This window comes from Anomaloglossus baeobatrachus, chromosome 6, assembly GCF_048569485.1.
Source record: "Anomaloglossus baeobatrachus isolate aAnoBae1 chromosome 6, aAnoBae1.hap1, whole genome shotgun sequence".
Lineage (NCBI taxonomy): Eukaryota > Metazoa > Chordata > Amphibia > Anura > Aromobatidae > Anomaloglossus > Anomaloglossus baeobatrachus.
The window spans coordinates 8,532,708-8,547,506 of record NC_134358.1 but is presented as its reverse complement, the minus strand read 5'-3'; the positions used below and the strand labels follow the sequence as shown (position 1 = coordinate 8,547,506).

At 46.1% G+C, this 14,799-nt stretch overlaps 2 protein-coding genes across 2 annotated transcripts in view; both read left to right on the top strand.

Moving 5' to 3' along the window:
• Window positions 1-14,799, top strand: part of LOC142316918 (uncharacterized) — a 275,040-nt gene that overhangs the window by 33,043 nt on the left and 227,198 nt on the right. The gene's annotated exons all lie outside the window — the stretch shown is intronic.
• The window catches only part of LOC142316922 (uncharacterized), an 89,523-nt gene that overhangs the window by 32,977 nt on the left and 41,747 nt on the right, over window positions 1-14,799 (top strand). The window contains exon 6 of the mRNA XM_075352700.1: window positions 4,878-4,883. Coding sequence (XP_075208815.1) covers window positions 4,878-4,883 — 6 coding nt within the window. The remainder of the gene's footprint in view (window positions 1-4,877; window positions 4,884-14,799) is intronic.

Sequence of the window (14,799 nt, the reverse complement as noted above, 5' to 3'; positions counted from 1 at the left end):
ATAATGAATTCTGTTTTGTCCATGTTCAGTTTTAGAAATAGAGCAGAAAAATAAAGGATGAAATAGCAGACAGACATTCTGGGATTCTGGTTAGTAGGGAGGTGATACTTAAACCACTATTAGGATAACAACCCAGGTGGAATTACACGAAAACCACTTAAACACACCTCTGTAAAAATATATATTTTATTTTATTCAAATTTATGGTAGAAAATATAAGACACCAAATGTCTGACATAAACACAAAAACAGTACTCCCATGGGAGGAGCTGTGGGTACCGATCTCGTTGGGCCCATTAGCTCTGTCCTAAATTGCTGTTTACAGTACCTGGACTGTAGCATAGTCTCCAGTCCTAGTCAGGAACCAACAGATTTTAATACATTATATGTTGTCTTGGTCTTTTCACAATGCACCTGGTGGTGGTGATATAGGTCAGTGGAGTACAGGGATACATAGGGACAGCCACCTGGAGCGGGGAGTGTTCAAAACTTTATAACACTCTCCGCAAGCAGGCAGGAGGAGTTGAGTATTGCAGTCCCTCCTAGTTCACTGAGAGCTATCTAACTATCAGCTATCTATCTCTGCACGCTCCCTCTGCTCTCCACTAGGCCTTGATGAGCACTGTGTTTTTGTGTTTATGTCAGACATTTGGTGTCTTATATTTTCTACCATAAATTTGAATAAAATAAAATATATATTTTTACAGAGGTGTGTTTAAGTGGTTTTCTAGTAGGGAGGTGATGTCAGCTAAAGAGAGGTAGATCTGCGTATCATCAGCGTAGAGGTGATACTGAAAGCCGTCGGACTTTATGAGCTGTCCCAGGCCAAAGGTGTAGATGGAGAACAGCAGCGGTCCAAGAGCTGAACCTTGGGGGGACACTGACAGATAGGGGGCGAGATGAGGAAGTGGTGTGAGAGTGGGAGACGCTGAAAGGTCAGTTAGGTATGAGGAGATCCAAGATAGGGCCAAGTCTGTGATGCCCAGAGACGAGAGTAGAAGGGATTGGTCCACAGTGTCAAAGGCAGAAGATAGGTTCAGGAGGATGAGGACAGTGTAGCGTCATTTGTCTTTGGCGGGTAGTAGGTCATTGGTGACTTTATTTAGGGCAGTTTCAGTGCAATGATGAGGTCGGAAGCCAGATTGTAGCTGGTCAAGGTGAGAGCAGGAAGAGAGGTGTAAGGACAGTTCAACATGGACATGTTGCTCCGGTAATTTTGAGGCATAGGGGAGAAGTGATATGAGGCAATAGTTTAACACAGAGGAAGGGTCAAGGGAGGGTTCTTTGAGATTGGGTGTGATGCAGGCATATTTAAAGCATGAGAGGAGAGGGAGGTGGCACCGGAGGACGGAGGAGAGAGTTGAAAGTGTTGAATAGCTGTTTAGGGTTGTGAGAGAGAGGATATGAGGGATTAGAAGTAGGTTTGTTTTGCAGCAGTGAGTACAGACTTGAAGGTGGTGAGGGACTCTTTTTATATTCAATGAAGTGCTCAGTGGAATGAGACCTCTTCCATCTGCGCTCAGCAATTCTGGAAGCCCGTCTCAGTTATTGAGTCTGGCTCGTGTGCCTAGGATGCCTCTTGATCGTGTGGGTCTTGGTATGCGTGAGCGGGGTGGCCGATTTGAGAGCTGCAGAGATTGTGGTGTTATATAAAGTGGCAGCAGCATCTGCATTGTCAAACCAATTTATAAAAAAAAAAGAACCAAGGTAAAAGTGAAACAAATAAACTTTATTGTGAAAGCAATAAAAAGGGTGTCATAACAGGATGGTACACAAGATGGCAGCACTAAACCATAGGAGGAGATGAAAAAGTCACCCAATAATCAGTGTAACCACAATACAGTGGAACCTTGGTTAACGAGAACCATCCGTTCTGGGAGTTGCTTGTTAACCAAGTTACTCGTTCAGCAAAGCAAGATTTCCCATAGAAAATCATTGCAATGCAGACAATTCATTCCACAACTTGTTAAATGTCCCATCCTGGTCCCCTATTGTGCCATTCCACACACGTACAAACACACACAGGCACGCACTATGCTCACCTTACCTTCTGTTCCATCGCTGGCCTCCTGGTTCTTGCAGTTCGCCGGTACAGGATGTGTATCGGGTAACCATCGCGACAAGGGTGGAACTTCTGCTGCCAGAGCGCTGACGTCAAAGGCAGGAGCCGCTTGCACCTGATTGGTCAGTGCACTACCTTTGAGTAGCGGCTTATTATTATTATTTTTATTTCTATAGCGCCAACATATTCCACAGCGCTTTACAATTCAGAGGGGACATGTACAGTCAATATGAGACAATACAAAATTAAGATACCAGGAGGAGTGAGGGCAGCGCTCGTAAGCTACAGTCTATGAGGAAATAGGGGGGCACAAAAGGTGAATGGGGGGGGGGGGGGAAGCTGTTATATATGGTCCAGCCATTGAATTAATAGGGGATTCAAAACCAGCTGCATGAACCTGTCAACGGCCAGAATTTATAGAGGTACAGGGGACAAGAATTGGAAGTACATTTTTATGAAGGGCAGAAAGGGACTAGATTAGATCAGGGCAGTGAGGTGATAGGCTAGTCTAAAGAAATGCGCTTTTAGGGCCCGCTTAAAGGTGTGGATGTTGGGAATTAATCGGATTGCTCTTGGTAGTGTGTTCCACAGCATAGGCACAACTCGTGAGAAATCTTGAAGACGGGAGTGGGAGGTTTGAATTGTTGAGGATGTCAGTCTTAGGTCATTAGCAGAGCGGAGGGCACGGGTGGGGTGATAGACAGAGATGAGGGAGGAGATGTAGGGCGGTGCAGAACCGTGGAGAGGACGAGTGGGGTAATAGACAGAGATGAGGGAGGAGATGTAGGGCGGTGCGGAACTGTGGAGAGGACGAGTGGGGTAATAGACAGAGATGAGGGGGGAGATGTAGGGGGGTGCAGCACTGTGGAGAGGACGGGTAGGTGATAGACAGAGATGAGGGAGGAGATGTAGGGTGGTGCAGAACCGTGGGAGCTTTGTGAGTGGGAGTGATAAGTTTATGTTGGATTCTGTAGTGGATAGGCAACCAGTGCAATGACTGGCACAGAGCAGAGGCATCAGTGAAGCGGTTGCAGATGAAAATGATCCTGGCTGCGGCATTCAGAATGGATTGGAGAGGGGAGAGTTTAATGACAGGGAGACCAATTAGTAAAGAATTACAATAATCCAGGCGAGAATGAATGAGAGCGACAGTAAGGGGTACTTTACACGTTGCGACATCGCTACCGATATATCGTCGGGGTCACGTCGTTAGTGACGCACATCCGGCGCCGGTAGCGACATCGCAACGTGTTAACCCTAGGTGCGACGATGAACGAGCACAGAAGCGTTAAAAATCGCTGATCTGTGTAACGTCCTTAATTTCCATAATGTCGCACCATCAGGAGATACGATGTTGCTTGTCGTTCCTGCGGCAGCACACATCGCTGTGTGTGAAACCGCAGGAACGACAAACATCTCCTTACCTGCCTCTATCTGCAATGCGGAAGGAAGGAGGTGGGTGGGATGTTTACGTCCCGCTCATCTCCGCCCCTCCGCTTCTATTGGCCAGCCACTTAGTGACGTTGCGGTGACGTCGCTTTGACGCCGAACGCACCTCCACCTTGAAGGAGGGATTGTTCGGCAGTCACAGCGACGTCGCCGACCAGGTAAGTGCCGTGTGAAGCTGCTGTAGCGATAATGTTCGCTACGGCAGCATTCACCAGATATCGCACATACAACGGGAGCGGGTGCTATCGCGCTGGACATCGCTAGCAAATGCTCGCGATGTCGCAACGGGTAAAGTACCCCTGAGAGTTTTTGCAGAGTCAACGGTAAGAAAAGGTCGAATTCTCGAGATGTTTTTGAGGTGGAATTGACAAGAATGAGCAAGTGAACGAATGTGGGGAGTGAAGGAGAGATCGGAGTCAAATATATGACCCCAAGACAGCGGGCGGCTGCTGGGGGTAATGGTAGAGCCACACACAAGACAGCGGGCGGCTGCTGGGGCGTAATGGTAGAGCCACACACAAGACAGCGGGCGTGCTGCTGGGGCGTAATGGTAGAGCCACACAAGACAGCGAGCGTGCTGCTGGGGCGTAATGGTAGAGCCACACAAGACAGCGGGCGTGCTGCTGGGGCGTAATGGTAGAGCCACACAAGACAGCGGGCGTGCTGCTGGGGGTAATGGTAGAGCCACACACAAGACAGCGGGCGTGCTGCTGGGGAGCAATGGTATAGCCACACACAAGACAGCGGGCGTGCTGCTGGGGGTAATGGTAGAGCCACACAAGACAGCGGGCGTGCTGCTGGGGGTAATGGTAGAGCCACACAAGACAGCGGGCGTGCTGCTGGGGGTAATGGTAGAACGACACACAGAAATGGTAATATTGGGTTTCGGAAGGTTAGAGAGGGAGGAAACAGAAGAAGTTCAGTTTTTGACAGGTTCAGTTCTAGATAGAGGGAGGACATGATGTTGGAGACAGCGGACAGACAATCGGTAGTATTTTGTAATAGTGCAGGGGTGATGTCAGGAGAAGATGTGTGCAGTTGGGTGTCATCAGCATAGAGATGGTACTGGAAACCAAATTTGCTGATGGTTTGTCCAATAGGGGCTGTGTATAGAGAGAAAAGGATGGGGCCAAGGACTGAACCCTGAGGAACCCCGACCGTAAGGGGAAGAGGAGAGGATGAGGATCCGGCAAAGGATACAGTGAATGAGCGGTCAGAGAGGTAAGAGGAGAACCAGGAAAGAACGGTGTCCTTGAGCCTGATAGAGCGGAGCATAGTGAGGAGGAGCTGGTGAGCGGAGCATAGTGAGGAGGAGCTGGTGATCCACAGTATCGAATGCAGCAGGGAGATCCAGGAGGATCAGCAGGGAGTAGTGACCATTAGATTTAGCTGTTAGTAAATCATTAAAAACTTTAGTAAGAGCAGTTTCAGTAGAATGTAAAGAGCGGAAATCGGATTGTAGAGGGTCGAGGAGAGAGTTATATGACAGATATCGGATTAGATGGGAGTGGACCAGACGTTCCAGGAGTTTGGAGATGAAGGGGAGATTAGAGACAGGTCTGTAGTTAGTGGCACAATTTTGGTCCAGGGATGATTTTTTAAGTAATGGGTGTATGCTGGTGTGTGTGAAGGAGGAGGGAAAGACACCAGAGGAGAGAGAGAGATTGAATATTTTAGTTAGATGAGTGGTGACAGCCGGGGTGACAGATTTAAGGAGATGTGAGGGAATAGGGTCACTGGTGCAGGTAGTAGGACGAGAAGATGCAAGGAGCCTGGTGACTTCTTCTTCTGTGACTGGATCAGAGAGTGAAAGTGAGCTAGATGAAGTGTAGGAGGGCAGACAATGTGTGGTGTTATGAAGCTGTGAGGAAATTTCCTGGCGTATATGGTCATTGTTTTCTTTAAAATAAGGTCATCTGAGCTGAGGTTGGTGGTTGGAGCCAGAACTCTTGGTCCGAGGAGGGAATGGAAAGTATCAAGGAGTCGCTTAGGATTGTTGGCTAGAGAGGTGATGAGGGTGCTAAAGTACGCTTGTTTGGAGAGGTGAAGGGCAGCATTGTATGTTTTGAGCATAAGCTTAACCCCTTAGTGACGGAGCTAATTTTCACCTTAATGACCAGACCAAATTTTGCAATTCTGACCAGTGTCACTTCATGAGGTTATAACTCTGGAACGCTTCAACGGATCCCGGTGATTCTGAGATTGTTTTTTCGTCACATATTGGACTTCATGTTAGTACCAAATTTAGGACAATATTTTTTGCGTTTATTGAAGAAAAAAATTGAATATTGGCAAAAATTTTGAAAATTTAGCAATTTTCAACTTTTGAATTTTTATACCGTTAAACCAGAGATTTCTGTGACACAAAATAGTTAATAAATAACATTTCCCACATGTCTACTTTACATCAGCACAATTTTGGAAACAAAATTTTTTTTTGTTAGGAAGTTAGAGGGGTTCAAAGTTTATCAGCGATTTCTCATTTTTACATCAAAATTTACAAAACCATTTTTTTAGGGACCACATCACATTTGAAGTGACTTCAATAGGCCTAGATGACAGAAAATACCCAAAAGTGACACCATTATAAAAACTGCACCCCCCAAAGTACTCAAAACCACATTCAAGAAGTTTATTAACCCTTCAGGTGCTTCACATGAACAAAAGCAATGTGGAATGAAAAAAAGCAAAAATAAAATTTTACCTAAAAATGTTGCTCTAACCCAAATTTATTCACTTTTAGAAGAACTAACACAACAAAATGGACCCCAAAACTTGTTCCCCACTTTCTTATGAGTGCGCCGATACCCCACATGTGGTCAGAAACCTCTGTTTGGACAAATGGGAGGGCTCGGAACAGAAGGAGCAATATTTGAATTTTGGAAAGCAAATTTGGCTGAAATAGATTGCGAGCACCATGTTGCATTTACAGGTCCGCTAAGGTACCTAAACAGAAGAAACCCCTCACAAGTGACACCATTTTGGAAACTAGACCCCTCAAGGCTTCTATCTAGGGGTATAGTGAGCATTTTAGATCCACAGGTACTTCACAGATTTTGTTAATGTTACGTTGTCATATTGAAAATTTTAATAATTTTCTCAAAAATGTTGCTTTAGCATCAATTTTCTCACTTTTTCAAGAGGTAATTCCAAAAATTTGACCTCAAGGTTTGTTAACCACTTTTTTATGAGCGCGGTGATACCTCACATGTGGTCTGAAACCTTTGTTTGGACAAATGGGAGGGCTTGGAACGAAAGGAGCAATATTTGAATTTTGGAAAGGAAATTTGGCTGAAAAAGATTGCGGGCACCATGTCACATTTGGAGGACCCCTAAGGTACCTAAACAGCAGAAACCCCACACAAGTGACCCCATTTTGGAAACTAGGCCCCTCAAGGAATTTATCTAGATGTTTGGTGAGTACCCTGAACCCCCAGGTGCTTCACAGAATTTTATAACGTTGAGCCATGAAAAAAAAAAAAAAAATTTACCACAAAATTGTTATTTCAACCAGGTAGCTTTTTTTTTTACAAGAGTAAAAGGAAAAAATTCAGCATAACATTTATTGTGCAATTTCTCCTGAGTTTGGCGATACCTTATATGTGGTGGAAATCAACTGTTTGGGCGCATGGCAGGGCTCGGAAGGGAAGGAGTGCCATTTGACTGCAAAATTGGCTGGAATCAATAGCGGACGCCAGGTTGCATTTGGAGAGCCCCTGAGGTGCCTAAACAGTGGAGGTCCCCCACAAGTGACTCCATTCTGGAAACAAGACACCTCAAGGCTTTTATCTAGGTGTATAGTGAGCAGTATGAATCCACGAATACTTCACAGAATTTGATAAGCTTAGGTTGCCATATTGAAAATTTTCATTTTTTTCACAAAAATGTTGCTTCAGCATCAAATTTCTCACTTTTTCAAGAGACAACAACAAACCGTGGACCCAACAGGTTGTTATCCAATGTCTTATGAGCACAGGGATACCCCACATGTGGCCAAAAACCTCTGTTTGGATAAATGGGAGGGCTTGGAATGGAAGCAGCACCATTTGAATTCTGGAAAAGTTGAAATAAATTGCGGGCACCATGTCACATTTGCAGGGCCCCTTGGGTACCTATACATTAGAAACCCCCACAAGTGACCCCATTTTGGAAACTGGATTTTATTCAGGAGTATAATAAGCATTTTGAATCCACAGGTACTTCACAAAAATGTTGCTGTAGCAACCAATGTCTCACTTTTAGGCTATGTGGCCATGAGCCAGCGACACGGCGTCTAGTACACAGTGTCAGCCTCCTGCAGAGATGTGAGTGTTGTCCACGGGAGAACGCAGCTGCCCATGCCCACGATTTGGGTTCAGGCCGCTGTGGAGCTCTATGCTACCTGCAGAGAACACTCATCTCCGCAGCATAAATTGACATGCTGAGGCTCGGGAAGCTGCGCCACAGGTCAGTTTATGTGGCGGAGAAAAGAAGCACATTGGGCAAGCACATTGGGCATGGGATTTCTAAAAATCCTTCCACTGTGCTTCTACTGCACAATGCAGCGTTATGGACGCAGGGAAAACACTCTGCGCCCAAAACGCTGCAAATCCCGATTGTGGGCACACAGCCTAAAATGCTACAATGGATGAATGGATACATGTCAAACATATATAACGTCCCACCCCCTGCATATTCTAAGCTGGCGCCCTTTAGTGCCTTTCATGTGGCACTAAAGGGTGCCTAGCCTTGTATTTAGCCCCCCAAAAAAATAATAATTAAAATAAACGACGTGGGGTCCCCCCCATTATTGATAGCCAGCTAGGGTAAAGCAGACAGCTGTAGCCTGCAAACCACAGCTGACAGCTTCACCTTGTCTGGTGATCAATTTGGAGGGCTCCCCAGGCGTTTTTTTAAAAAAAAAACAAAAACGTGGGGTCCCCCCCAAATTAGATCACCAGCCAAGGTGAAGCGGACAGCTGGGGTCTGGTATTCTCAGGGTGGGAAGAGCCATGGTTATTGGACTCTTCCCAGCCTAAAAATAGCAGGCCGCAGCCGCCCCAGAAGTGGCGCATCCATTAGATGCGCCAATCCTGGCGCTTCGCCCCAGCTCATCCCGCGCCCTGGTGCGGTGGCAGACGGGGTAATATATGGGGTTGATACCAGCTGTAATGTCACCTGGCATCAAGCCCTGGGGTTAGTGATGTCACGGCATCTAAACAGATACCCGACATCACTAACCCAGTCAAGTAATAGACAAAAAAAAAAAGACAAAAAAAAATTTATTTGAAAAAAAAACTCCCCGAAACATTCCTCTTTCCCCAATTTATTGAAAATAAAGAAATTACGGTCGCTGTAATCCGCTGTAATCCGTGAGGTCCCACGCCGACTCTGGATCTTCTAGAATATGGGGGGCACGTTCAGGGAACGTATCCCCCATTTTCTGGAAGAGCAAGCTCTCCATGAGCAGTGTGGGTGCAGTAATCTGAGAATACTGCACTCACACTGCCCCGGTCCAACTTAGGGCAGAGTGACCTGCAGTAACCTCATTCCAGAATATGAGGGGCACGCTCACAGAACGTACCCCCCATTTTCTGGAACAGCAGTCTCTCCATGTGAGGACCACACTCCTCACATGGAGAGACTGATGATTACTGCACTCACTCTCCCCCGGTCCACAGTGGAGCAGCCTGTGCATCAGCGACGTCAGCGTCCCTGCAAGACTGACGTCGCTGATGCACAGGCTGCTCCACTGTGGACCGGGGGAGGAATCCAGCTGACAGCCGCTGTCTGCGCATGCGCCGTCAGCATTCAAGAAGGAGGCGGCGTGATCGCGGGACGGATCACCAGACAGGTAACGTATGACCGGGGGCTCGGGGGCTGGGGGGCGGTGATGGGGGGTGACCTAGTGGGACCTGGGGGGACCTGGGGACACCTTTCTGCCGCATGTGACGTGTCACATGCGGCAGAAAGAGCAGAATGAATGCGGGGGAGGGGGGGTGGCTCTGGAGACCCGGAGGGGGCTCCGGTGACCAGAGGGCTCCGGTGGACCGGAGGAGGGGTCAGGGGGAGGACATTTCCCTCCAATCTGAAATGTTTGATCATTTCAGATCGGAGGGAAATGAATGCAGAGCCGGCGGCGGCAGTTTTCAGCGCGCGTCGGCGCCATCTTGCACGCTCCGGAGGGGGGCTCTGAAGAACTGGAGGGGGCTCCAGGGACCAAAGAGCTCCGGTGTACCGGAGGAGAGGTCAGGAGGGGGACATTTCCCTCCGATCTGAAATGTTTGATCATTTCAGATCGGAGGGAAATGAATGCAGAGGCGGCGGCGGCGGGAGTTTTCAGCGCGCGTCGGCGCCATCTTGGATTTTCCGGAGGGGGGGGGTGGTTGGATGGATTTCTCCGGTACCGGGGGCTTTGGGGGCACTAAGGGCTCACATTTATTTCTCATCTGACATGTTTGATCACGTCAGATGAGAAATAAATAAATTTTACCAGCCATTTTTTTTTTTTTATGTTGTCGCCGGTATACGGTGTATACCGGCGATCGCATTAACGGGGTGCATACAAAACACCCCGATTCATAATCTGGGGGGTCTCAGCTACCCCCGGTAGCTGAAACCCCCGAGATTTTTCGTCACTGGGGGGCGCTACAGGGTTTTTCCGGCCTGACGTCTCAAGACGTCGGAACAGAATAAGTACCCTGTTTTTCTGACGTCTTGAGACGTTAGGCCGTCGCTATGGGGTTAAAATGGGTGAAATCTTCGGCTAGATTGGATTTTCTCCACAGACATTCAGTACCTCTGGAACACCGCTGGAGAAAGCGTGTTTGCAACGTGTGCCAGGGCTGCTGCCGTCTGCGCCGAGTTGTTCTGCGTATAGCAGGTGCAGCTTCATCCAGGGCTGCCCCTGTCTGCGCCGAGTTGCTCTGCGTGTAGCAGGTGCAGCTTCATCCAGGGCGCTCTGTAGGGTTTGATTATAATGTTTTACAGCAGAGTCAGGACATGAGAGGGGGGCTATTGGGGCCGGTGATGACTGCAACTTCTTCAGAAATTTCCGGGTGTTAATGGATTGTATATTCCTATATGGGAGGTAAGTGGGGTGTCCTGAGTGGGTTGACAGCTCTTGACCAAGAATGAAAGAAGGTTGTGGTCAGAGAGTGGGAGAGGGGAGTTAGTAAAATCATTCACTGAGCAGAAGCGGGAGAAAACCAGGTCCAGGGTATTCCCACCTTCATGTGTAGGAGAGTTAGTTAGTTGTGAAAGGCCAAGAGAGGAGGTTAGAGATAAAAGATAAGTGGCAGCTGGGGAGAGGGCATCATCAATAGGGATATTAAAGTCCCCCATGACAAGAGTGGGGAGGTCACAGGCCAGAAAATGTGGAAGCCAGGTGGCGAAATGATCCAAGAACTGGCTGGTTGGGCCTGGAGGGCGATACACAACTGCTACTTGCAGGGAGAAGGGTCTGTAAAGCCTGACAGTGTGAACCTCAAAAGAAGGGAAGATAAGTGAGGGAACAGGAGGGATGACCTGAAAAGTGCAGTTTGGGGAAAGCAGCAGACCAACACCTCCACCTGATCTGTTGTCAAGTCTAGGGGTGTGAGAAAATTGTAGGCCTCCATATGAGAGAGCAGCAGCTGCGGTGGTGTCTGACTGCTGAATCCAGGTCTCAGTAAGAGCCAGGAGGTTGAGGGAATTTCAAAGGAAGAAGTCATGGATGAAGGAGAGTTTGTTACACACTGAGTGTGAGTTTCAAAGGGCACAGTTAAAAGAGACAGAAGATATGCAAGGAATAGTAATGAGATTTAAGGGGTTTCAGAGTATGCCAGGGAAGGAATTGAGCTTACTATTATAAGAAGGTCTTGGATTAGGTGCAATATCTCCTGCTAAAAGGAGGAGAATAGAGAGAGTGAGCATGTGGTTAGGAGATTTATGAGATTGTCTATTACGTGGCATGGTGGGTGTGAATGGATCTGGATGGTTTATAATTTTGAAAAGAGCATGAGAGCAGTACATAGGAGAGGAGAGGAGAGAAGGGCTGATATAGATGGAGTGCACTGGGTGTGTAAAAGAGGGGTAGAAATGAGGGATTGAAGCAGCTAGCATATAAATGGTACAAATACATAGGGTGGAAACATTTTGCAATATGCAAAAATTTTGAGCAACTTTGTTTGTCTTACATGCCTTACTTGTCTCCTGCCCTGTACAACTGCCATGAATAACTGCGGTGCACTTATTAACATCAGCACTTTAATAAAATCTGCACAAATGCCCCCTGCATAAATGCTTACAGGGAAGTTCCTGCCTTGTCGCGATGGTGCCGATACACATCCTGTAGTAGTGAACTGCAAGTTCCAGGAGGCCGGCGATGGAACGGAAGGTACACATATTATGCTCACCTTTACCGTTCCATCGCCGGCCTCATGGATCTTGCAGTTCGCCGGTGCAGGATGTGTATCGGGTAACCATCGCGATGAGGGAGGAACTTCCGCTGCCAGAGCAAGTTCCTCCCTCGTCGCGATGGTTGCCGATACACATCCTGAAGCGGCGAACTACAGGAACCATGAGGCCGGCGATGAAACGGAAGGTAAGGTGAGCAAAATATGTGTGTGTGCATGCGTGCTTGTTTGTGTGTGTTTGTGTGGACTACAAGAGCGGGTTAGAACGCGGTGGATGTACGGAAACGGAAGTGTGTGTAATGAGTATTTTGCTCGTTCAGCAAAGCTTGCTCGTAAACTGAGTTACAAATTTACAGCAAGCTTTGCTCGTTAAGCGAAATACTCATTAGCTGGGTTACTCATTAAGCGAGGTTCCACTGTACAAGAATCCAATACATAATATACCTGTAGAAGTACATAGGGCAAATGCATGTAACTATGTAAGTAAGAATGGATCCAAGACAGACCAAAAATGGTCAGTAAAAGATAAAATCAAGGGTTTTACTGTCAAGGGAGAAATTTGAGTAAGACTGCTAATGGAGTCTTCATACAGGTTATCCAGAGACCGGTGGCGTATTAGCTGTATATCAGTGCCGATATAAATGAATCAGAAAATGAACACATGAGACATGTTCTCTCCTTGAGCCAGCATCTCCAACTGAATCTCGTGTATTGGAAGAAATTCAATTATACAGAATACAACTTTGACCTTGAAGCTAGAACAGGGAGTAGGGAGTATTCAACTCCTTAGTTTTTCCCAGCATGCTGTAAAATACATCTGTTCATTAATTATACATTCTTTCTGTGTGAAAACTACTGATAGTCATTATAAACTTCCATGTTTGTACATCTGTTCACTTATCCTTGGTAACCCCTTCATGACTAGAATCATATTATAGGTCTGTGCAATTGCTACATAGACAGATAATTATGCAACTACATCTATATTTTGATTATTTACATACGCAGATATTCTTATTACGTTTAAACAAACAAGCTATAGCTCAGGCCACCTCCACATTACCTGTTGACATCTCCTCCTGCTGGAATGGCGTCACCCACTTCCCAACGTCCGTTTTGGCACAAGCCTTCATCAGGGTGAGGTTAGAAGGGTTTCGAAAATTTGACATAGACCATGGATGGCAGTTAAAAGTGACTGTGGGGATGTGATGAGGAGGGACAGTATTAGCAGAGATATTTCCAGCAATGAGGAGAAGCAACGAGAGTGTTAGTAGGTGGGAGCAGGAGAGGCTGTGAGGTGGTTGTATGTGTTTGGAGACACAGGGTGTAATGTGGAGGAAAAGATCTGAGGAGGAGGTGAGATGGGTGGGGAGAATGTAGGGAGAGATGAAAAGTTCATTACTGGGTGTAGGGATCAGAGGAGTAAGTAGAAAGTGAAGTATTATAGGCATGAAAGTGAAGAGAAACACAAATGTGGTTTAAAGTGACTATGCATCCAATTACCTTCCGGCCCAATTCTGGCTTAATTCATTATAACACTTAAAGGTGCAGACGCCGACATGTCTCAACCGCCAAAATGGGCCAAGTGTTTAGTGTTAGAGAAGCACTCTGGTGAATCACAGAAGGGAGCGGCTGTACTCATCCTGATTACTTACATCACAGCTGAGCCCAGATGTAGGATAGCATAGGCAGAGCTAACAAGGGGTCATAAAGAAAAGTGAGAAGGGGGGGGTGTCATGGTGTGGTCCGTTACAGACATACCAGATATAGACAAATGCAGCACAGACAAGGGAAATCAGATCATGGGAAAGGGGAGTACTTTTCAGACATAAGTGTGAAGAGAACAGACACAATGATTAGATGATGGAGAGCAGAATGATGAATAAGTGCATAACATTGAATTCTGGCCTAATTTATTCTAACATACTTATAGTTGCACACTTAGGGATGCACACACCGACGACCTGGGTGGGCACTTGTTTTTTTGTGGGTTGAGTGGAATGCTATTTTGTGGTAATGTGGGGTACAGAACATTTTGGATCAGTTCACATATATCCTGCGCTCTATGCTGAGCAATTGCATCAGGTTTTCCATCTACATCTCCGAAATACTGTACGTGATTCAGATGAAACCTTTGACAGATCCATTCACTAATGAGACAGCAGAGTTCCTCTGGTCTCTTAGTTCAGCGGTGTCTGTCTTTTCAAAGGTGCACAAAACTTTTGATGACCGCATTTTTGTGCACGCCGAAAAAGACGTGTAAAGAGACGGACACCGCCGGACCACAGGCCAGACATGAGGTCAAAATGATTCCCTCGTTAAAGTGACTTTTCCATGAATTTACATTTGTGGGTGTAACATGAAAAAATGTGGAACAGTTCACAGGGTAGGAATACTTTTTCAAGGCAGTGTACATGACCTCTGTTTTGTGTTTTCTATTGTTTACAATTTTTTGCATCTATGTTAACCCCTTTACTCCAGAGTACGGTTTTCACCTCCATGACCATGGTATTTTTTCCAATTCTGACAATTGTCACTTTGACAGGTTATAAATCTGGAACTTTTCACCAGTGATTCTGATATTGGTTTTTTTCATTACATTATACTTCCTGATAGCGGTAAAAATTTAGGCCAATATTTTTTGCGGTTGTGAAAATATTGGAAATTTAGCGAAAATGTTGCAATTTTAAAACTTTGAATTTTTTTGCTTACAAAACCGTTAATAAATAACATTTCCCACATTACTTTACATCAGCACCATTTTTTAAACTTTTTTTTTTGTAGGAAATTAGAAGGGGTCAAAGTTTATCAGCAATTTCTAATTTTTCCAACAAAATTTACAAAATAATTTTTTTCAGGGATCACATTACATTTGAAGAGATTTCAAAAGGTCTAGGAGACAGAAAATACCCA